This window comes from Plecotus auritus (assembly GCF_963455305.1).
Source record: "Plecotus auritus genome assembly, chromosome: 9".
NCBI classification, from domain to species: domain Eukaryota; kingdom Metazoa; phylum Chordata; class Mammalia; order Chiroptera; family Vespertilionidae; genus Plecotus; species Plecotus auritus.
Genome location: NC_137783.1, coordinates 136494199 through 136518870, shown reverse-complemented (window position 1 = coordinate 136518870; position 24672 = coordinate 136494199). Strand labels below are relative to the sequence as shown.

At 41.2% G+C, this 24672-nt stretch overlaps 2 protein-coding genes across 2 annotated transcripts; one reads left to right on the top strand and one right to left on the bottom strand.

The window, feature by feature from the left end:
• Positions 1-772: 772 nt before the first annotated feature.
• Positions 773-1711, top strand: LOC308258032 (olfactory receptor 5AL1-like; the record flags this gene model as incomplete). Its single annotated transcript, XM_080688263.1, has 1 exon — positions 773-1711. The coding sequence occupies one exon, from the start codon at positions 773-775 to the stop codon at positions 1709-1711; it is 939 nt and encodes a 312-aa protein (XP_080544389.1).
• A 14536-nt stretch (positions 1712-16247) lies between these two features.
• On the bottom strand, positions 16248-17207 carry OR8U3 (olfactory receptor family 8 subfamily U member 3; the record flags this gene model as incomplete). Its single annotated transcript, XM_080688224.1, has 1 exon — positions 16248-17207. One exon carries the CDS (start codon positions 17205-17207, stop codon positions 16248-16250), a length of 960 nt encoding a protein of 319 aa, XP_080544350.1.
• Positions 17208-24672: the final 7465 nt, after the last annotated feature.

Here is a 24672-nt window from a genome sequence, read left to right as displayed (position 1 = left end):
GTTTTTATTTGCATTTCCTAGTAGCTAGTAAAGTTGAGCATCTTTTTATATATCTGTTGCCCATTTGTGTGTCTTCTTGGGAGAAGTGTCTGTTCAGGTCCTCTGCTCATTTTTTAACTGGATTGTTTGCTTGTTTAGTGTTGTGTTGTAAGAATTATTTATATATTTTAGATATTTACCCCTTGTTGGAGCTGTTTGTTATGACTTTTATATCTTTCACACCTGTTTTTGGTAACTTTTAATGTTCTTATGAAATGATGAAATGATAATTTTATGAGATAAACGTACAATTTAAAAAATCACTCTTATATAGGCTGTCAAAATCACTTACATTTTTAATGTTTCTTTTTTTCTTTATATTTCAAGAAAAGTACAACACAGACTTTGCAATTGTACTAGTATTGATTTGAACCAAACATCCCAGAACAGACATCTACCCTCAGTTTCTAAGTAATATTTATAACTTAACGAAGAATAACCTACTTTCTTTTCCTATTAAACCAAGTAAAACTTTAATCAAAGTACTTTTTTCTTTTTTTTATAGTGGATTTTCTATGTTGGACTTTCTGCCTGGACCAAACCCTTTCACAGTGAAGGCATAAGTAAAACCTACTCATAATTCCTGTCAGAGGTCTACTTACTGGTAGACTGAACTTAACATAACCTCCTGGTGATTCAGGGCATCTTCTCACATTTAATTGATTTTATCTCACGAGTCCAGATTATTCAGAGCATGTGCTCTGGGGGAGTTCATTGCAGAATTGTTTATTTCATGGCAAAAGGCAATCATTCAGCAGTCACTGAGTTCATCCTCTTGGGCCTAACAGATAATCCACAGCTTCAAGCCATTCTCTTTTGTGTATTTCTACTGATTTACTTAGTTACTGCCTTGGGTAACCTGGGTTTGATTGTGCTAATTCAGGTCAGTCCTCAACTTCACATACCCATGTATTTTTTCCTCTGTCATCTGGCTTTTGTTGATTTCTATGGTACCTCCACCATCACACCAAACACCCTCGTGAACTCATTTCGTGAAATTAAAAGTATGTCATTTTATGCATGTGCCACTCAAGTGTGTTGCTTTATCACATTTTCCGTTTGGGAATTATTAATGCTCTCTGTCATGGCGTATGATCGGTATGTGGCCATCTGCAACCCTCTACTCTATGTAGTTCTCATGCCTAGGAAACTCTGCATTCAAATGGTCACTAGCTCTTATATTTATGGATTCACTGTGGGACTCATACAAGCAGTGGCAACATTCCACATGTCTTTCTGTGACTCTAATGTGGTCAATCAATTTTACTGTGATGATGTTCCCTTGATTGCTCTGGCCTGTTCTGATACCCAAGTCAAAGAGCTGATGTTATTAATCATTGCTGGGTTCAATGTTTTTTGCTCTCTTATCATTGTTCTGTTATCCTACGTATTCATTGTCTTTGCCATCTTAAGGATCCGTTCTGCTGCAGGAAGACAGAAAGCCCTTTCTACCTGTGCTTCTCACCTGTTTTCTATTACTATGTATTATGGGACCCTCAGTTTTATGTACCTTCAGCCCAAGTCAAGCCACTCGCTAGACAAAGACAAATTTGCTTCAGTATTCTATGCAGTAGTGATTCCCATGCTAAATCCATTGATCTACAGCTTGAGGAATCAGGAAGTAAAAAATGCTTTGAAAAAAATTATTGAAAAGGTATATTCTAGTAATTAATAATGAATTGTGCTGTTACTAAAGAAGTACTGGATATGGAGTAAGGACATTTTAAATCAAGGCTAATACAGTGGTACAGTGCCATGAAGCACAGGAGCCTTTGTCTTCTGGGATTTAGTTTCCTGCTCTTTATTTTCATGAAAATTAGTATTTTATTGGTTTTGCTTGCACAAAGTAGATATTTCATCAATGTTTGTATGTTGAATTGTTGAATTGTAAAAAAGGGATAAAAATTATCTGCTCTTTTTGACCATGAGATGTTTCAACAATAGAGAGGAAGAACTAAGCACCTTAAAATCATAACTTTTTCTTATTTCACTGTGGTATTGAGAATTTTAGGTTGTCTTGAAAGACATGAACTATGCAGGTAAGATTTTCTTCCATAGTTGAACAGGGGAAAAATAACAAGCTGTTTGGGTGAGAGTTTTGATTTTAAAATGCCAGGAAAGTGACCTTACTTTTCACTTTACAATGTCCCTATTGATATGGTTGAACATTTTTTAAAGACTTTACTTTTTAGAGTTGCTTTGGTTTACAGCAAAATTGAGGGGGAGGTACAGAGATGTGTCATATACCCCTGTTGCCATACATGCATAGTCTCCCCATTATCAACATTGTTAGCCAGAATATGGTATATTCGTTGCAATTGATAAACCTATATTTACACATCATAATCACCCAGTTTACCTAAGGGTTCACTCATGTCATACATTCTATGGGTTTGGAAAAAAACGTATAATTACTTATATCCATCACTGTAATATTATACAGAGTATTTTTAAACGCCCTAAAAATCCTCTGTGTTATGTTTATTCATCTCTCCCCTACTACCCCCAGCCCTGGTAACCACTGATCTTTGTTTTTCATCCTCAACGGAGGATATTTTTCAATTGATTTTTAGAGAGAGTGAGAGAGAGGGGGAAAACAGAGAGAAATATCAATGTGAGAGAAACACTTCGATTGGTTGACTCCTGCACAAGCCCCGACCTGGGCCCTGGCCAGGGAGGAGCCTGCAATCAAGGTATGTGCCCTTGGCCGGAATTGAACCTGGGACCCTTCAGTCTACAGGTCGACACTCTATTCATTCAGCCAAAGCAGCTAAGGCAGATCTTTTTTTAAATATGTTTTTATTGATTTGAGAGAGGAAGAGAGAGCGATAAAGAGATAAAAACATCAATGAGAAATATCAATCAGCTGCCTCCTACATGTCCCCTACTGGGGATTGAGCCTGCAACCCAGGCATGTGCCCAGAACAGGAACAAGTCAGCAACCTCTTGGTTCATAGGTCTGTGCTCAACTGCTGAGCCACACCTGAGGTTTTTGGTGCAATCTAAATCATTACTTGTAGGCTGCAAAATACAGCAGCAAGTTAACTTTTTCAATATAATGCATACATACGGTGACCTCTTACTAAAATCCAAAATTTAATGAACTTCAGACTAAATCATAAAATGTAGTTAAACATTTTGTAAGTTGTTTCACATGTGTTAAAACAATCTTTGTTTTTAGTTATTAATTCTTTATTATGCTTGTATTCAGTACACAGACGTAAAATTTCAAGTGAATTTTCCCTTACCTGTTAAACAAATTGGATTCCAACATATTAACCATAACATAATTGCTCATGTATGTAAGATGTCATTGTATGTTTTTTTTGTTCAGACATCTTCAAAGTGATGTAATACAAGGAAAATGTTCTAGAGGAAACAACAAATAGTACAAAACATACAATCCTACCTAATAAAAGAGTAATATGCAAATTAACCATCACTCTGCTACACCCAAAAGCCACGCCCAACAGCCAATCAGAAGTGAGTATGCAAATTAACCCAACCAAGATGGCTGTGACCACGGAGCAAGCAGGAGGCTTGGGTTTCCCCTGCAATGGAGGAAGCCAAGCTTTCCGCACACCCTGGCAGGCCCAGGCCTCCACTCAAGGCTACAAAATTTCAATTATAGAAGATAAATAAATCCCAGATACCAGGGCCTCTGCTTGGGTCGCCGGGGGCATGGCCGGCCTGCAAACCACCACAGGCCCCTCGCCCAGGCCACCCCACGCCCCAAGGGAACCCCCACCCTGATCTGGGACACCCTTCAGGGCAAACCAGCTGGCCCCCACCCATGCAACAGGCCTCTATCCTATCTAATAATCCTATCTAATAAAAGAGTAATATGCAAATTGAGCATCACTCCAACACACAAGATGGCTGCCCCCATGTGGACACAAGCTGGCTGCCACAAGATGGCCAGCAGGGGAGAGCAGTTGGGAGGGACCAGGCCTGCAAGGGAGGGCAGTTAGAGGTGATCAAGCCTGTAGGGGAGGGCAGTTAGGGGTGACCAGGCCGGCAGAGGAGGGAAGTTGGGTGTGACCAGGCCTGCAGGGAAGGGCAGTTGGGGGGGACCCATGCCTGCAGGGGAGGGCAGTTAGGGGTGACCAGGCCTGCAGGGGAGGGCAGTAAGGGGCAAACAGGCTGGCAGGGGATCAGTTAAGCATCAATCAGGCTGGCAGGGGAGTGGTTAGGGGGTGATCAGGCTGTCAGGCAGAAGCGGTTAGGGGCAATCAGGAAGGCAATCAGGCGAGCAGTTGGGAGCCAGCAGTCCTGGATTGTGAGAGGGATGCTCGATCCTACCTGGATCGGGCCTAAACGGGCAGTAGGACATCCTTCGAGGGGTCCCAGATTGGAAAGGGTGCAGGCTAGGCTGAGGGACACACACCTCCATGCACAAATTTCGTGCACCGGGCCTCTAGTCTATATTATAAAAAGCCAGTGACCATAATGCCGTAACAATCAAATGACCAGTCACCAGGAGGTGCATTGATGGGTCCCACGGCACATGGAGTGTCTGAGGTCTCGCATAATTTCGCGCACTGGGCCCCTAGTATTTAAATAATGTTAAGTATTGTTGGAATTCACAGAGTTTGCCTCCAGATCTATTGGACTGTGGTTGTGTTGTGGATTATTCAAAGGCAGTATGTAGTGGGGTATTACAGAATTTACCAGGTGACCGAAAAATATGCAGGAGTACTCAGAGATACAGAAAAAACCCATTTATTTTCAGATGTTTCACATGTACTAGTACAGTGACTCAGAGGTCAGTCCTCCAAATCCTGAGTGAGTCAATATGGAGGAAGCTCTCCCTTTATACCCTTTGGTTTCTTTGTCCCCCAAATATGGATGGGACTTCCGGACCTTTCACGGGCTTTGTTGGGATGGGAGCTGTGAGACCACACCTAAAGGCCTGGCATGGTGCCAGAGCTGATAACCCCCTCTGGGTGTTGTGTATTATTCATGGTTTATGGCCTCTGTAAAATGTGAGTATTTAGGTAAACTGACCTTGCAAGATTAAATTGTGGAGAAAGCGGCAGTGACTTAATTATAGGTTATCAAGAATGTACACTAGGTTACTGCCACAGATTCAGATGGCTAGCCCCCCAAAGGAATCTTATTTTCCCAATGAGGAATGTGACAGTGATAATTCATCCAATTATAGAGTGACATATTGTATGAATTTCAAGTGTGAATGGTAATAGCATGCTGGCCACTCACTTCACAGGGTTTAGTCCCTGTAAGCGCACTCACAGTTGTTCACCTTAGATAATGGGCAATGTAAACAAACTGGCTATAAAAAGGACCTGAAATGCATACAAGTTATCCTTGCGAATCCCGAGCCACTCGTGATCAGCCCTTGGATCAAAGTCTCCATGCTGTCATACCGTGATGCTCACGGAAGGCTAACACTCGATCAAGTTCGCTCCTTGTGGAGGTCTCTCAAGTCGGACGTCTGCTGTGGCCCTATTGAGCCGCTCTCCCTGAGGACTCCCAGAGGCACCACTGAGCTCCTGACACAGCCTATCCAGAACCGGAGCTGTTCCAGCCACATCCAGAGACGCACACCCGACAACATCAGCATTCAAGTGCTCTAAGTCAGGGCAAAGACACAAGGAGATTTGTAAGATCCCCATCCTATCTAATAAAGAGGGAATATGCTAATTGACCATCACTCCGTCACAAAGATGGCTGCACCCACAGCTGAGGCCAAGTTCCCATAAGGAGCTTTAACAAGCAATCAGCAAGGACCTGAGGCTACACCCTCCCCCACCCCTGTGGAGCTTGACAGGGGACCTCAAGCAGGCAGGGCTTGACAGGGGACCTCAGGCCACGCTCCCCACCCAGCGAGGCTTGATGGGGGACCTCAAGGTGCACTTCCTATCCTGGTGCTGGGCTAGGGGACCTCAGGCTGCTCCTCCCGCCCCAGCACCAGGCCAGGGGACCTCAGGCCACACCCCCCGCCCAAGCACCCAGCCAGGGGACCTGAGGCTGGGCCCCCCTGCCTTGCGGGGCTTGACAGGGGACCTCAAGGTGCACCCCCAGTGCTGGGTCAGGGGAACTCAGGCTGCGGCCCCCGCCCGGGGGGGACCTGAGGCTGCACCCCCTTGCCAATGGGGCTTGACAGGGGACCTGAGGCTGTTCCCCCCTCCTGGTGCTGGGCCAGGGGACCTGAGGCTGTGCCCCGCCCCGCCTGGCAGAGCTTGAAGGGGGACCTCAGGCCATGCCCCCCACCCAGCAGGGCTTGACAGGGGATCTCAGGCCATGTCCCACACCTGGCAGGGTTTGACTGGGGACCTCAAGGCACGCCACCCACCCCAGTCTGGGCTGGGGGACCTCAGGCCACACCCCCCGTCCTGGTGCCGGGCTTGACAAGGGTGGGACTAGCCAGGTCTGGATCTATCCCAATGAGGGGTGGGTGTGGCTGGGTCTGGGTCTCACGCAATTTTGAGGTGCATGTGGGTGGGTGGGGACTTGACTCTGGGTCCCGTGGTGTGCCCCAGACTCTGATAGGAGGAAGGTTTTCATATACATTTTACTAATTTTCTTTCATCTCTGACACTTCTATTATAGAGAAAGGGTAAATAGCAATATTAAATTATTTCCTCTAATTAATCCCCTTTTAATGTGCACATATTTCGTGCACCGGGCCACTAGTGTGAGTATAATAAACCTTGTGATTCACAACTGCATTAATGTCTCTGTAGTGTTTCCTCCAGTGGTTCTCGTAATATAAAGTGGAAAGGAATTAATAAACCCTAGAGCATTAGTGCACCTTAGAGTTGTCTTGACAGTGCAAGACTACTTGAAGTCACACAATTAACTCATATACACATTAATAATAACATTAATATTGATGATTTAGCTGACCTACACTGACTGGGACAGAACCATAGGAAAGTGGGCTGTTTGTGTCCTGTTGGGACCCTCCTCCGCAATCCCCAGATCCCACTGCCTTATCCACTTGACCACTTCCGGCTTTTCACCTGGCCCTTATTCACTTGACCACTTCCAGCTATTCACCTGGGCCCTCCCCCTTGTTGACTTGACCACTTCAAGCTGGTAGCCAGGCCCTACCCCTTGTTCACATGCCCACTTCCGGGTGTTCAACTAGCCCTTTTTCACTTGATCACTTCTGGCTGATCAACTGTGCCCTCCCCCTTGTTCCAGAGACCCTGTCCTCTTATTCACCTGACCACTGAGACACACTGGCCAGGCTGTTTTACTCCTCAGGCTGAGGGGTGGACTTACCAATATCTGGAAGTTGGGTTCACTGCCTAAGACCCAGAGTCAGGATCAACTTCTGGTCATAGGCTGCCTTCCACACAGCAGGGAGGGTGGCAAGAAGGGGGATGCCAGCCGCCTTTAAGACAGCCCTGGGTGTTCCCGAGTCTAGGGACCCCACATAATTCCCACCAAGGGGGCATCTCACACTGGACTGTCCTGTGACACTGACAGCCCTGCCGGTCGGCTCTGATAACAGGGAAAGAGCTGTGTTAATTCCCTGAAACCACGTTCCACCCCGGAAGCACTGTCCTGCCCCACCAGAATCACTTACTGGTCATATGGCCCTGAGGGCCAGCTTTCTGCCTTATTCAAAGGGAATGCCCTTCCTTGAGAACAGGGACCCTCTTGCTGCTATCCAGAGTCTGGATCACTGGAATGTGGGGTGTTGGCGTCCTCTTGGGACCCTCCTACACATTCCCTTGGCCCCACTGCCTCATCCATTTGACCAGTTCCAGCTGCTCACCTGGCCCTTGTTGACTTCACCACTTCTGGCTGGTTACCTAGGCCCTCCCCCTTGTTGACTTGACCACTTCCAGCTGGTTGCCTGGCCCAACCTCTTTTTCAGGTGACCACTTCCAGGCATTCACCTGGCCCTTGTTCATTTGACCACTTCCGGCTGGTCAACTGGGCCCTCCCCCTTGTTCCCGATACCCTGTCCCCTTGTTCACCTGACCAGTGAGACACACTGGCCGGGCTGCTTTGCTCCTCACACAGCAGGGTGGACTTTCCAATCTCTGAAATTTGGGTTCAGTGCCTAAAACCCATAGCCCAGGTCAACTTCTTGTCACAGGCTGCCTTCCACCCAGTGAAGAGGGCAGCAAAAAGGGGGATGCCAGCCCTCTTTAAGACAGCTGTGGGTATACCTGAGCCTAGGGACCCCACATCATCCCCACCATGGGGGCATCTCACATTGGACTGTCCTGCAAACCTAAGAGCCCTGCCTGTGGGCTCTGTTAACAGGCAAAGAGCTGTGTTAAGCCCCTGAAACCCCATTCCATTCAGGGAGCACTGTCCTGCCCCCTCAGAATCACTTGCTAGTAGTAGGGCCCTGAGGGCCAGCTTTCTGCCTTATTCACATGGAACGCCCTTCCTTGAGGTAAGGGACCATCTTCCTGCCATCCAGACTCTGGACCACAGTTAAGTGGGCCATTGGCATCCTCTTGGGAATGTCTCTGCATTCCCCTGGCCCCACTCCTCATCCACTTGACCACTTCCAGCTGTTCACCAGGCCATCATTCACTTGACCACTTCCGGGTGGTCACCTGGGCCCTCCCTCTTGTTGACTTGACCACTTCCAGCTGGTGGCCTGGCCACATCCCTTGTTTACATGACCACTTCCTGACATTGACCCGGCCCTTGTTAACTTGATCACTTCGGCAGGTCACCTGGGCCCTCCCTCTTGTTTCCCCAGGCCCTGGGCCCCTTTTTCACCTGCCCACTGAGACACACTGGCTGGGCTACTTTGCTCCTCACACAGAGGGGTGGACTTCCCAATCTCTGGAAGTTGGGTTCAGTGCCTAACACCCATAGCCCAGATCAACTTCTGGTCACAGGATGACTTCCACCCAGCAGGGAGGGTGGCAAGAAGGGTGATGCCAGCCGTGTGTGTCCCCGAGTCTAGGGATCCCACATCGTCCCCACCAAGGGGGCATCTCACACTGGACTGTCCTATGACACTGACAGCCCTGCCGGTGGGCTCTGATAACAGGGAAAGAGCTGTGTTAAGCCCTTGAAACCCCGTTCCATTCCCGGAGCACTGTCCTGCCTGCACAGAATCACTTACTGGTTGCTGGGCCCTGAGGGCCAGCCTTCTGCCTTATTCACAGAGAACGCCCTTCCTTGAGGACAGGGATCATCTAGCTGCCATCTGGAGTCTGGACCTGTCTCAGTCAGTGTATGTCAGCTAAATCATCAATATAAATGTTATTATTAACTTGTACAGGAGTGACTCAATTGTGGGACTTCATGTCATCTTGCATCGTTGAGACTACTCTATGGTTCACTTAGGTCAAAGGTTTATTAATTACTTTTTACTTAAAAATGTTGGATGTAACATGCTAAAAGATAATTGCAAGAACCACTGGAGGAAACATACTACAGAGACATTAATGCAGTTGTGAATCACATGGTTTATTATACTCATATAGGGATCTTACAGATCTTCTTGTGTCTTTGCACTGACTTAGAGCACCTGAAAGCTGATGTTGTCGGGTATGCGTCTCTGGATGTGGCTGGAACAGCTCTGGTTCAGGACAGGCTGTATCAAGAGTTCAGTGGTGCCTCTGGGAGTCCTCAGGAAGAGCGGCTCAATAGGGCCACAGCAGGCATCCGACTTGAGAGACAAGGAGCAAACTCGATGGAGTGTTAGCCTTCCGTGAACGTCATGGTACAGCAGCATGGTGTCTTCGATCTAAGGGCTGATCAAGAGTGGCTCGGGATTCGCAAGGATAACTTGTATGCATTTCAGGTCCTTTTTATAGCCAGTTTGTTTACATTGCCCATGGCAGTACAGGTCTTATCTAAGGGGAACAGACTGTGAGTGTGCTTACAGGGACTAAGCCCTGTGAACTGTGTGGCCAGCATGCTAATTGCGGCCTGTCAGACTTTACTCAATCTTAAAGCGCTTCTCAATTTTCAGGTTTACATTCTATTACCATTCACACTTTAAATTCATACAATATGTCACTCTATAATTGGATGAATTATCACTGTCACAAGGTAGTAAGAAATGGTTTAGAGTAATACAAACTTTGGATTCATTTGTTCCATTATTCTAGTAATGTATTTGGAGCCACTACTAATTACTGAGTCCTATCAGATATTGTTAAAAAATGGGAAAAGTAGAACTATGTCTACTTACCAAGTTTTTGAAATTTAGAGTAGGTTACAAACAAATTAATAGGTGATTAACAGTTGGATGTAACATGCTAAGAGATAATGAAACACCTCTAGAATGAAGTAAAATTTCACCTGTCATTTGAGAAAGAATAGAATTTTAGTAGCCAAGTAGAGAAGTAAAGATACATGGAAGTGTATTCTGGCCAAACTATGTACAGAATCTGTGTAACATCTGAGAAATTTGTAACATGCAACATGACCGAAGCATGGAGATCACGTGAAGAATGCCACAAGAGGTGAGACTAGTCTGCAAAGTAGGATTTGCTTGTCAAAGGTTGGGTTAACCATGTTAAGAAGTTTGGCCTCTATTCTAAGGTCAATGAGAAACAAGCTAATATTTGCATGTTTAAAAGTGTGATGGGCACAGAAAGGATGGCAAGCCCCTCTTTATCCTATCTAATAAAAGAGTAATATGCAAATTGACTGTACCTCCGATACACCCACACCCACCAGCCAATCAGGAGTGAGTATGCAAATTAACCCAACCAAGATGGCTGCGGCCACTGAGCTGCAGCAAGCAGGAGGCTTGGGTTTCCCTGGCAATGGAGGAAGCCAAGCTTCCTTGCTGCCCTGGCCAGACTAGGCCTGCACTCAAGGCTACAAAGTTTCAATTATAGAAGATAAAATAAATCCCCCCCAAAATGGGGGCAGCCACGGAGCTGGAGAGAGCAGGAGGCTTGAGTTGCCCCCGGTGATGGAGGAAGCCTAGCTCCTGCAGCCCTGGCCTGCCTTGGCTTCCGCTACAAAGTTTCAATTAGAGAAGATAAATAAATCACAACAAAAATGGCTGCGGCCACGGAGCAAGCAGGAAGCTTGGCTCCGCTCAAGGCTACAAAGTTTCAATTATAGAAGATAAATAAACCCCAGATACCAGGGCCTCTGCTTGGGTCGCCGGGGGCGTGGCCAGCCTGCAAACCACCACAGGCCCCTCGCCCAGGCCACCCCACGCCCCAAGGGAACCCCCACCCTGATCCGGAACACCCTTCAAGGCAAACCAGCTGGCCCCCACCCATGCACCAGGCCTCTATCCTATCTAATAATCCTATCTAATGAAAGAGTAATATGCAAATTGACCATCACTCCAACACACAAGATGGCTGCCCCCATGTGGACACAAGCTGGCCGCCACAAGATGGCCAGCAGGGGAGAGCAGTTGGGAGGGACCAGGCCTGCAAGGGAGGGCAGTTGGAGGTGATCAAGCCTGCAAGCCTGCAGGGGAGGGCAGTTAGGGGTGACCAGGCCAGCAGAGGAGGGAAGTTGGGTGTGACTGGGCCTGCAGGGAAGAGCAGTTGGGGGGGACCCATGCCTGCAGGGGAGGGCAGTTAGGGGTGATCAGGCCTGCGGGGGGGGGGGCAGTTAGGGGTGACCAGGCCTGCAGGGGAGGGCAGTTAGGGGCAAACAAGTTGGCAGGGGAGCAGTTAGGCATCAATCAGGCTGGCAGGGGAGTGGTTAGGGGGTGATCAGGCTGGCAGGCAGAAGCGGTTAGTGGCAATCAGGAAGGCAAGCAGGCAAGCAGTTGGGAGCCAGCAGTCCTGGATTGTGAGAGGGATGTCCGAATGCCCGTTTAGGCCCAATCCTACTTGGATCGGGCCTAAACGGGCAGTCAGACATCCCTCGAGGGGTCCCAGATTGGAGAGGGTGCAGGCTGGGCTGAGGGGCACACACCCCCATGCACGAATTTTGTGCACTGGGCCTCTAGTATCTTTATAAACTTCCACAGTTTTATGTTTTGGAATTTCTGCTTAGAACAAATCATTTTTTTTCTGGAACCAGAAGGTCAGTGTCAGTTCCTAACATCACTTGATTATTGCCAATGGAGACAAGAATTCTCAAAATGTGTGCTCTGGAGGGTTTTAAGATGTAAAAATAATAATAGTAATAATAATAATAATAATAACTTTTAAATCTATTCCATGGCCAAAAGCAATTATTCAGCAGTGTCAGAGTTTATCTCCTCAGGACTCACAGATAATCCATACCTTCAAGCCATTTTCTTTGGCATATTTCTAATAATTTATTTAGCTATTGTCCTGAGTAAGCTTGATTTGATTGTGCTAATTCAAACCAGTTCTCAGCTTCACACACCCATGCATTTTTTTCCCTCAGCCACCTGGCTTTTGTAGATTTTTCTTTTACTTTGTCTTTCACCCCAAACACCTTGGTGAATTTCATGTGTGAAGTGAAAGGTATAACATTTTATGCATGTGCCATTCAGGTGTGCTGCTTAATCACATTGGTAATGTGTGAACAGTGTCTGCCCTCAATCATAGCATATGATCAGTATATTGCCATCTGCAACCCTTTATGTCATTCTCATGCCTAGAAAACTCTGTAATTGAATCATTGCTAGCATATACATTTATGGATTCACTGTGGGTCTTATACAGACAGTGGTAACATTCCACTTGTCCTTTTGTGACTTCAACATGGTCAACCACTTCTACTGTGATAATGTTCCCTTGATTGCTCTGGCCTGTTTGATACTCAAGTCTAAGAGCTGCTGTTGGGAATCATTTTTGGGTTCAATGCCCTTTGCTCGTTACTGATTGTGATCATTTCTTATTTCTTCATCATCTTTGCCATACCAAGGTTCCATTCTGCTGAAGGAAGACAGAAAGCTTTTCCTACCTGTGCTTCCCATCTGATTTCCATCACAATATTTTATGGGACAATCATTTTTATGTGCCTACTCCCTAAGTCAAGCCATTCTGTGGACACATAAATTTGTTTTGGTGTTTTATGTGGTAGTGATGCCCATGTTAAACCCATTCATCTATAGCATGAGAAACCAGGAGGTAAAAAAAAAAAAAACCCACTGAAAAGAATTAAAGAAAAGTTGTGCTTGGCTATTAAATAACTGAAATATTATTGGGCAAGGATGGATCAGAGGACTTTGAGTTGTGTTTTACTTACAACTAAATTAAGTACCAAGAAAGTCTGAGAGAGAAAAAAGAGGTCTCTATATATAATCACTAGTGGTTCTTCACAGATTACACTCTAATTTACTTGATAAGGTCAAAATATGTAGGAAAAATATGGGCTTCTCTGAACTAATACATAAATGAGAAATATAACTGAGAGAACATGAGGGAATTATTAAGTAGGCATACAAAAAGTATAAATTTATTAGAATACTTACATTCTAAATATTTTTTTAAATCTTGTACTTCTAAAACAATTGATTTTTAAATTAAATTAAAGCATGTTTTCAAAGAATTTTAATTGTATGCATTTTCAAATTATCTTTTTCAAAGGCAAATAAGGTAAAAACCACTTAATTTAACCATCTTGTAAATCCTGATTTTCACATATTAAACTTGATGTGTGTGACTTGTTAGTATTGATGAGGACTAAATGAGTTAATAATGCTAAAAATTTACAATTAGGCTAAACAATAACAAATACTCAATAAATCTCACCTACTTTTCTTCTTTCCCTTATTGTTAATAGTAGTGCAGAAATTTTAGTATTGGCTGATGGTCCTTTTTTTTAAAATTTTTATTGTTAAAAGTATTACATAGGTCTTCCTTTTCCCCCATTAACCTCTTCCAGCCTGCTTAGGTTCTGGTCTTTGATTCAAATAAAATATTTAAAAACAAGTTATACAGAAAGGGTCCTGTTCTTTTAATAGCAATTCAGTCTTTACTCAACAAACTGACAAGAATTGAAGAGAAACTAAATCAAAGAAAATATAATATAAAGTCTGAAGCTATTAGTATCAATATGCAAGAATAAGTGCTTGGATTTCTATTCAAAATAGACCACAGATTGGTTGTAGGTACAAAAAATCCAACCCTTTTATTTTCAGAAAAATGTTCTCAAGATGATCCATGTCACTGACAATAATGATAATAAAGCTGATATTCACCAACCCTATATTAGGTTGATTGTGTCTTGGTCCTTACATATATTTCTACCTAAATGTTTATACACCAGTTTGTGAGGTGAGCATTTTCCTTATTTTACAAGTAATTGGAGCTTTATATGCCACAAAACCAGGAGGAGCAAACTTCAACTTTGGGGCAAACTTTCTGAAATCTGTCATGTTCTTTACTAATCTTGGACACTGCCAGTGATGAATCCATTTCCTACTATTTCTTTATCAGTCTCTTGATTCCATATCCAGACACAAAAACGTGGAGATCACAGAAAGAGGGATAAAAATACAAACATTTTATTTCAATATACCTAGAGACAAAAGGGAGAATGTTGCTTTTGACATTTTGACGGAGGGACCGGTGTCTCAAGAGCCCCACCACCTGAAACAATGGCTGGAGTCCAGTCCTGGAGGCTGCTCAAAACTGTGTGCCCCAGCCCAGGAAGAATGAATAACATGTCTATCAAGTACACTTGCATTTCTTGGTCCCTGAGAAAATTCAGGTTTACCTTAGAAATGATTGCTGATAGTAAGGATTTAAAATTGGGTAAAGACGTGAAAACTTCCCTTTAATTAGTGTCTGAGCATTGCTATTATTAATCATTTCATGAAGCAGCAAGGTGCAGAGAAACTCCAGAAGGCCTGTGTTTTTCAGATGAGGCACCAAGATTCTACAGGTGTGAATTTCTTTACCTATAAAAAGAGAGAGACTGTCTATGCTGCTTCTATTTGTCTCATATGTGATAGATGATTATAAATATATAATCAGAAGACAAATCGTGGTGAATAGAAACATCATGTTTCTCTGTCAAAATTGCTTTAAAAACCAGAGAATTTATTCAACTCCCAGGGTTCTAAAAGTACCTTCTGGCAGCACATTTGAGTTATTTACAAAGTAAGCGCAGAAGAGGAAATAATTAGCTAGTGCCGCAAACCTCAAACTGCCCTCTATCCAATGACTGCAACTCTCGCCATCTCCTTCTACAATGGTAAAATAATAAAAAAATATTAATTCACTAATATAATTACTTTTATGAAACGTCAAAATAAAAGTACATCAAATCATTGATTTTTAAATTTCACGTCATGATCCTATAAGGGTAACTGAATAAATAGCAGGCTTCTAAAATTATTTCTATTTGAACAAAAATGCAAATACATTGAACTTATTCATTTAAAAGTATAATTTATTATAAACCATGTTCTTCAAATTATATTTTAAAATCTGATATTGATTATAAGATTTAAATCTAGATAATCTATATTATAATACACCTTATTCTTAACACCCATAGTGTTAGGAAAACAAAATTCAGGTAGTCTTGAATTTGCACTTAGAATTTTCATATAACTAGTTATGTGACCTTAGGTAATTTATAAATAATCAAGGCCCAGAGGTGAAACCTCACTCACTTCTAGGTTTGTTTAATTTTATTAAGCAAGACTACTTGATTAAGTGCCTGATAAGTAGTAGAAATCTATGAGGGCATGTGACAGGGGGTAGGGGAGGCTGGGGGAAGGTCAATGGGGAAAAAAGAAAGGAGATATATGTACTACTATACATATAAAAACAATATGATAAAATTTTTTAAAAAACCAATGAGTTTTCGAGTGCTCAATGAATTAATCTTTAATTACATATAACATACATTTATATAATAAGCATTTATTTAGCACTTATTAACACAGGATATTTTTCTAAGCATCTTATAAATATTAACTTGTTTAGTCTTCAAAAGAAGCCAATGAGTAGGGCCTTATTATTTTCTAAAATTGGGAAGAGAGTCACAGAGTTCAGACCAACTGTCCAAGGTTGCACAGCTAATAAAGGAAGGAGATAGAATACAAACTCAGGGAGTCTTGGTTCCAGAGCCGTTCTAACAAAAGGAGGCCGCTGCCTTTGCTTGGGACCCACATGTGTGTCTTTGCTAGTGTGTTTGTGTTTGAAGATAATTTCAGTGCTCTCTAAAGGAAGAGTGGTCCTCTGACTCATACTGACTCTCCAGGACTAGCCCAGGTCCTTACATACAATGTCAAGGTCTGTTGAAGTAATAATTTCAGTTGATTGGGAAAGAATTCCATGAAATATCAGCAAAGAAATCTTGATTTATTTCCCTTTTTGTACTTAGTAAAGCATTTAGTAATATTATTTCCTTAATTTTAATATCTTTAAGGTTTCACAACCTTTATCCAAGGCTTTTTTGGAGGCATCTTTCACCTCTTTGTTCCTTAGACTATAGATGAGGGGGTTCAACATGGGGATCACCACTGTGTAAAATACAGAAGCCATTTTGTCTGTGTCCAAGGAGTGGTTTGATTTGGGCTGCAGGTACATAAAGATGAGGGTGCCATAGAAAATAGTAACAGCCACCATGTGGGAGCCGCAGGTAGAAATAGCCTTGCGGCGCCCCTGGGTAGAGCGGATCCTTAGGATGGCGACGACGATAAAGATGTAGGAGGTGAGGACAATGGAAGAAGAACAGATCATGTCAAAGCCAGCAAAGGCGAAGATCAGAATCTCCTTCACATGTGTGTCTGAGCAGGACAGAGCCAAGAGGGGGATGTCATCACAGTAGAAATGGTTAATGACATTGGGGCCACAGTAAGTTAGCCGGAAGGTGATAATGGTATGGAACAGAGCAACCAGAAAGCTGTATATATAAGGAACTGCCACCAGTTGAACACAGACTCTTTTTGACATCACAGTTGAATAATGCAGGGGACTACAGATGGCCACGTAGCGATCATAGGCCATGGAAGCTAAAAGGAAACACTCGGTGATCATGAAGGTGAGAAAACAACCCAGTTGTATTGCACAGGCGTGGAAAGGAATAGTGTTATATTCCACAACGAAGTTCACCATCATCTTCGGCGTGATAGCGGAGGAATAACAAAGGTCAACAAAGGCCAAGTGACTGAGGAAATAATACATAGGTGTGTGGAGTCGAGCATCAATCCTGATTAAGGTTATCAATCCAAGGTTACCCAGCACTGTGACCAGATAGATGACTAAAAACACCACAAAGCATGGGGCCTGAAGCTCTGGCCGGTCTGTAATTCCCTTGAGAATAAATTCAGTAACACAAGTGATGTTAATGTCAGCCATCTATTCTGGCAGATTTTGTTGCAAGTTGAAGAATAAAAATGACACTTTTCATGGCCCCTGCCAGTGTTGGCGAAAAGTGATCACTGATGTTTTCTCACCTTGAATCATGTCATCTTGTGGGCAAAAGGTATACGTTAGCTCTCTAATGACACGCAATACTTGCCCCAGGTAGAGGAATCTTTTACTCTCAAAATAGTCTTCTTAACAGCTCTTTCTTTTGCTTTGTAAGTTTAGAAAGTAAGGTAGGGTGTTGATAAAAAGTTAAATATTATCAAAAAAATATCTTGAGGCAACTAACACTAATACCTCAGAGTTTTTGTTGCCAGTATCTTTTTTATACATATATGAATATGGCAGCACAAAAATGTGTAATTCATAAATGAAAATAGATTATTTCCTTGTGTTTCAATTTTGTGCATGTTTCACAGCTTTAAAATATATCAAAATAATCTAGTATAACTTATTCATTTTCCTATATCCCATTCCCACTTATATAGATTAAGTACTTTATGGTCTATAAGCTAAAACAGTTCATCAGAAATTGAGAGAACTGAAGATTGATGAAGTAGTAAAAGTACAAATAGATATCCTTTATAAAGTACTAAAAAGCAGAGAGTATGAGAGTGAAAAATGCAGTTAAGATATTAGTGGAATTATCTCTAAAGCAGACTGATTCCATTTAATACCACAGCTCAGCTAGGAAAGGGTGGAAGGTTGGCAATTCATTCAGTGTACAAACTTTGCAGGCAAACTGCTTAGACTCACCTGCTTTGCCATGATTCTGGCTCCCTGTGAGCTCATTCTGTAGTTGTTTGGGTGATATATTAGTTCCTGGCTTCCTTTGGGTCTAAAATTGAACCTCTAGAGATATGTGAAAGCTATAATGTTTTCTTTCCTGTTTTTCTCGAAGTTTGATGAGCTAGCTGCAAGACAAATTATATTGAGGATTTAAAAAACATCTTTTAATTATCTGTATTTGTGAAGGAACCATACTTCAAGGATATCAATAAGACTATTTTCATGAAGGCAAAGGTAGACTATACTAGTGAAAACAACATAAAAAAGGCCACATTCATTTAAATAAGAACTCAAGTTTTGTGAAAGAATAAGATTAGCACTTAAATCCTGAGCAACTTACTTATGGCAACACCCACACTCTGTTAAGGCCTCAATTTCCTCAACTGTAAAATCAAGTAAAAATGGTGCATCTTTTATGTTTTTTGTGAATATTGAATGAATTAGTAGATGTGAAGAACTCTGTAAACTCCACGGTAAATAGTAAGTGTTCAAAAGATACACATTTGCTTTTAAAAGTAAGCTAAATCAGAAACATAAATAAAGCCAAGGTACTCCAAAAACCTACCTGAAAAATAAATCTGCTTCTACCATGGTTTTAGACTCTGTTTGGGTGAACTATATAAAAAATGAACTGTGTGTTTATCAATGGTAAAATTCAGTTTCTCATTAAATTTCAGATTAGAAAACCATTTTAAAATATAACATATAGCACATATAGTAGATATATGAGTATTGAATAAAATTCATAGCGGTAACCAACATTTTTAAAAAATTGTCTACTGCTTCCTTGCTGAAACCGGTTTGGCTCAGTGGATAGAGCGTCAGCCTGCGGACTGAAAGGTCCCGGGTTCGATTCCCGTCAAGGGCATGTACCTTGGTTGCGGGCACATACCCAGTGGGAGGTGTGCAGGAGGCAGCTGATCGATGTTTCTCTCTCATCGATGTTTCTAGCTCTCTATCCCTCTCCCTTCCTCTCTGTGAAATATCAATAAAATATATTTAAAAAAAAAATTGTCTACTGCTTCCAATATTTCACAATCTTTTGCTCTTTCCAATACTGGTTTTCCCTCCAGTTCAGTATAGTTTGTCTGACTATTATGATATTGATAAATACAATGAACATTTAAAAAAAAATTTAGCCTGGCTGGTGTGGTTCAGTGGTTGAGCATCGACAGATGAACTAGGAAGTCACAGTTTGATTCCTAGTCGGGGCACATGCCTGCGTTGCAGGCTTAATCCCCAGTGAGGGTCATTAATTGGCAGGAGGCAGCCAATTAATGATTCTATCTCATCATTGATGCTTCTACCTCTCTCTTCCTCTCCTTCCTTTCTAATATCAATACAAATATATTTTTAAAAAATTTTAGATTTCCTCTGAAATTTGGAAATGCACCTTGTCTCCCCTGTTGTGCTATTACATTTTCTTTGTTGTTGTTTTTTAATGGTGGTAAGAACCTTTAACATGAGATATATCCTCTTAACAAAATGTTAAGTACACAATAAAGTATTGTTAACTATTGACAACATGTTGTATAGCAGATCTCTAGAACTAATTCATCTTGTATAACTAACTCTTTTTACCCATTGAACAACCTCACTTTCCCCTCCCCCAGTCCCTGGCAACCACCATTCTACTCTCTGTCACCTATCCATAGACATTTAAGTTGTTTCCATACCATGGCTGTTGTGAATAATGATGCAATGAACATGGGAGTGCAGATATCTCTTTTAGATCCTGATTTCAATTCTTTGGATATATATTCAGAAGTGGATAGTAGAATGATGAATAATATGATAGTTCTATTTTTAATGTTTTGAGAAACCTCCATACTGTTTTCCATAGTGGCTGTGCCAACTTATAGTCCCACTGACACTGTATAAGAATTTAAATTTCTCCACATCCTCACCATCATTTAACATTTTTAAATAACAGCCATACTAACTGGTATAAGGAGATATCTCACTGTGGTTTTGACTTGCATTTCCCTCATAATTAGTGATACTGACCATATTTTCATATAACCAATTGCCCTTTCCAGTCTTTGGAGAAATGTCTTTAGTTGTTTACAGGGGTTCTTTTATTGCTCAGTTATAGGAGTCTCTCATATACTAGTATTTTGGATGTTAACCATGTATCAGATGTATAGTTTAAAAATATATTTTTCCATTCTGTAGGTTATCTTTCACTCTGTTGATAGGTTCTTTTGCATGCAGAAGCTTTGTAGTTTAATGTAGTTCCACATGTCTAACTTGCTTTTGTTTCTTGTACTATATCCAAAAAATAACTGCCAACCCCAAAACCATGATTTCCCTTTGTGTACTTTTCCAGGGTACAGTTCCAAGATTTACATTTAATTCACTTTAGTTGATTTCTGTGTATGGTGTTAGATAAGGATTCAATTTCATTCTTTTGCATGTGGATATCCAGTTTTCCCAGCACCATTTGTTAAAGATACTATCCCTTTCTCATTATTTATCTAGACACCCTTGTCTAAAAATCACTTGACTATATATTTATGGGTTGACTTCTGGGTGTTCTATTCTGTTTTATTGATCTTTATGTCAGTTTTTAATGCCAATACTATATTGTTTTAATTACTAAATCTTTTTAATAAATTTTGAAATGAAGAATTTTGATCCCTTGAGCTTTATTCTTTCTCCAGATTTCTTTAGCCATTTGTGGTCTTTCATGATTCCATGTGAATTTCAAGATTGTAAAAAATGCCATTGGGATTTTGGTAGAGATCACATTTTCTTTGTTTTTCTCCTACCACATTGATTTCACTTTTTGCCTCTACTTTTCTGCTGTTATTTCTTCTAGTTTCTCCTCTATTAAACTCTTTTAAATGCTCACAACATCAGTTATCAAAGAAACTCAAATTTATTTTTATATCTTAGACATCTCCTTAAAGCTTGAAGTTTATATCCAAATGTCTATAAATGATTTAAGTTGGATGTCTTAAAGTGCCTCAGTTTCTGCATGTCGAAGACTAGATTCTCAAATCTAATTTTCATCCTTGTGCTTTATCTTGGTGAATATTACTACTATCCTTTCTGCTATGTAAGTCAAGTAATAATATTCATCCTTAAGCTTTTTGTATTCATTTCCAAGTTTTGTATCTATTTTACATTTTAGATATTGTCATTTTCCTTGCTTTCCTTTGAATCTCTGCTGCCACCATCCAATCTCAATATCATTTCTTGTATTCAAATACATATACATCATTTATTACATATATATTCTCCTTGAATCTCCATTCTAGCTAGCACATTTATCAGGTGTGACTTGAGGCAAATTATTTAAGTTCTCTGAGCCTCTCTTATATAAAAGGTGAGAACAATTATTTTACACCATAGTGTTTTGTAAAGAATAATGATCTTAGGTACATAGACCTTTTTAGTACCTTGCCTGGCACATAATAATCACCCAATAAATTTGAATTACTGTTATTATTATTGTTTTCATTATCATTCTACTCATAATCATTATAGTATCATCAATTTGCAGTTTGCAAAATGGTGTAACATCCATTATAGATTTAATCAAAGGTGCCCTGGGCTGTAAGTAGTATTTTTATTTATTAATTGAGGCTCAGAGTTTATGACTTTCCAAGGAAGACATGGGTGGATGGTAGAAGAGCCAGAGTACAAACCTAGATCTGGCTTCAAAACTTCTCTTCACACTACACTATCTTGTCTCCCAAAGGAAGGTGCTTCGAAGCAGTGGAAACAGCCATCCCTGAGGAATCAGATAATTATCTCAATATACTCAAACTAAACTGCAAATTCATTAATCTTAAGTTGAAACTTTATGTCTGTTGAAATTGGTTTCAGTTAATATGTCCCCATGATGAAACTGAGAAACGTCATTTTAATAAGGCCCCTTGAAACTGATTAACAAGTAAACCCACTTTTAGCAATTACAGTAGTTTTTGCAACACAGAGTTTAGTAATAAGACCCAGAGAGACATTTTCATCATCAATACTTAGCAAACTCTGACTGCAGTTTCTCTTTACTTAATGATCAGCATTTGATTTAATTAAAATCATCAGGTGAAGAATGGGGGCTACTGGAAATGACAGTTTTCTTAACTTTCCCAGAGACTCAACTTTTGCAGCCTGACTAGGAAGGGAACCAGTGACCTAATGGCTTTCATATTATATAGTATAGGAAACCAGTTGGCACTCTAACCTTCTAAATACTGTGACAAGATACTGCATATTACCTAGTACTAAATAATTTGGGAATACAAATACTAAATTTTTTTCAAATACAGTGTCAAACTGCTAGTTTTTACATATGCTATGACCCTAAGGCCTTGCTCGAATTCTAATGCATGTTTAATTCTTCCCAGAACATAGGAATTCTAAGGAGTCAACTAGGTATAAGTCCGACTCAAATGCAAATAGGATAGAAATATCAAATGCCAGTTATGCACCCTAACAATAAAAGGTGGCATGTGTGCAGTTTTCATGGAGGTGATGGTTTGTGATTTGCAATAATGAGGCAAAGTATTGGTTTCTGCAAACCTTCAGAATACAGATTATGAATTGAACTATGATAAAATGCTTCTGACTGTGGTTTGCTCATTTTCTAGAAATAGGATAGAACACAAAAATCTCATCACAATACAAAATTATATTAAAAGATATCAAATTAATTCACTCCATGAAAAACAAATAAAATGCTTGAAGGAATAAATCAAATTTACAATTTAAAAGTATCAAGAAAATAATTGTGTATATGTGTGTATTTAAAAGAATACAAATGAAGGCATATGCAGAGCATTTTTCATTCATAGACATAGGAGTTAAACACCAAAAATTAAATAAAGAAAAAAAAAGCCTTATGTAAATTGAGTCAGAACTGAAAAATAAAAGGAAAAATAACTAAATAGAAGTTTCTTTTTAGCCACTTAATCTGTGGTTCCTGACACAAACTAGGGACTCAGAAAATCATTATTGAACAATAAATGAATCTCACTTTTGGCAATTTGACTCCCAACAGTGCCAAGTTCTTTATTTTAGAATGGTTTTCTCTTTTATGCATGTAAATTCTATGTGTGTGTGTGTGTGTGTGTGTGTGTGTATTACATGCAAGTATATATACATAAATTTATGTATATTTTAAAATATATTTTATTGATTTTTTACAGAGAGGAAGAGAGGGATAGAGAGTTAGAAACATTGATGAGAGAGAAACATCAATCAGCTGCCTCCTGCACAACTCCTACTGGGGATGTGCCCGCAACCAAGTTATATGCCCTTGACCAGAATCGAACCTGGGACCCTTCAGTCAGCAAGCCGACCCTCTATCCACTGAGCCAAACCAGTTAGGGCTAAATTTATGTATATTTTAATCATTAGTAAATATACACTTTACTAATAATATACATTTTACTAATGACCATATAAATCCTGTATAATAAAAGAGTAATATGCAAATTGACCCTAATGGCAGAACAACCAGAATGACCAGGAATGACCAGTCGCTATGATGTGCACTGTCCACCAGTAGGCAGATGCTCAGCACAGGAGCTGCCCCCTGGTGGTCAGTGCACTTCCACAGGGGGGCACTGCTCAGCCAGAAGCCAGCTCATGGCTGGCCAGCGCAGCCACATTGGTGGGAGGCTCTCCTGCTGGCAGAGCTAAGGATGTCTGACTAGCAGCTTAGGCCCGCTCCCCAAGCCGGCAGGTGGACATCCCCCGAGGGGTCCCAGACAACAAGAGGGTGCAGGCCCGACTGAGGGACTCCCCTGAGTGCATGAATGTTCATGCACTAGGCCTCTAATATGCATATAAAAGAAAACACCAATTTTAAGAATGAGCTAGGCCAAGTAAAATATGTATAATTATTAAAGTTAGTGCAGAAAAATGCAAGCTCATGCAGCACTGTTTGAAGTTAAATTGCCAAAAGCTGCTTGAAAGATTCATTTATTGATAAAGCTGCTATAAAGAGACTAAAACCCTTGCCCACATCATAACAAAGAGACAACAAACAAACTAAGCAAGTAAAATATAAATGTAAATGATACTGAGTGGAAAAAGGGGAAATCAAGAAAAGGAGGCAGTAATGACAGTAGTTAATTCTTGATAGCACTTATGATAGTCCAGTCATGATTCCAGATCCTTGCACACTTCAATTTATTTAATTTTCAGAGAAGCACTTGAGGCAGTTACTGTGCCTATTTTTGTTTTAAGGATGGTGGAAACAAGACACTGCATGTTATGTGACCAAGTACTGTGATGGCACATAATGGCAGAGTCAGAATTTGGGCCCAGATAATCTAGCTCCTGTGTTCTCACAGGTCACCTCTGTGAAAGTGTCCAGGGCTGAGGGAGTGAGATATCTAAAAAAAAAAAAAACTATTCCCCTTTTTATTCTGTCATTCCTGCTTTCGTCTCTTCAAAGGCTCATGATTCAAAACCAGGCATGAACAGGAATCAAAATCTTTCTGCATTCGAGCTATGGCATCTCAGTAAAACAGGAAGTTTGCTCTTGGGATCTCGTGGTCTTGGGTTCAAACCTAAGTTTTACCACTTCTAGCTCAGTGACATTGGGTGACATCCCTGGCTTCTATCAAGCAGGCTCCTCAAAACCAAGTGGTAGGAAAAGATGAGAAGTTGCTTTAACATTATTGAGTTCTGAGTAAGTGGTGCTTATAAA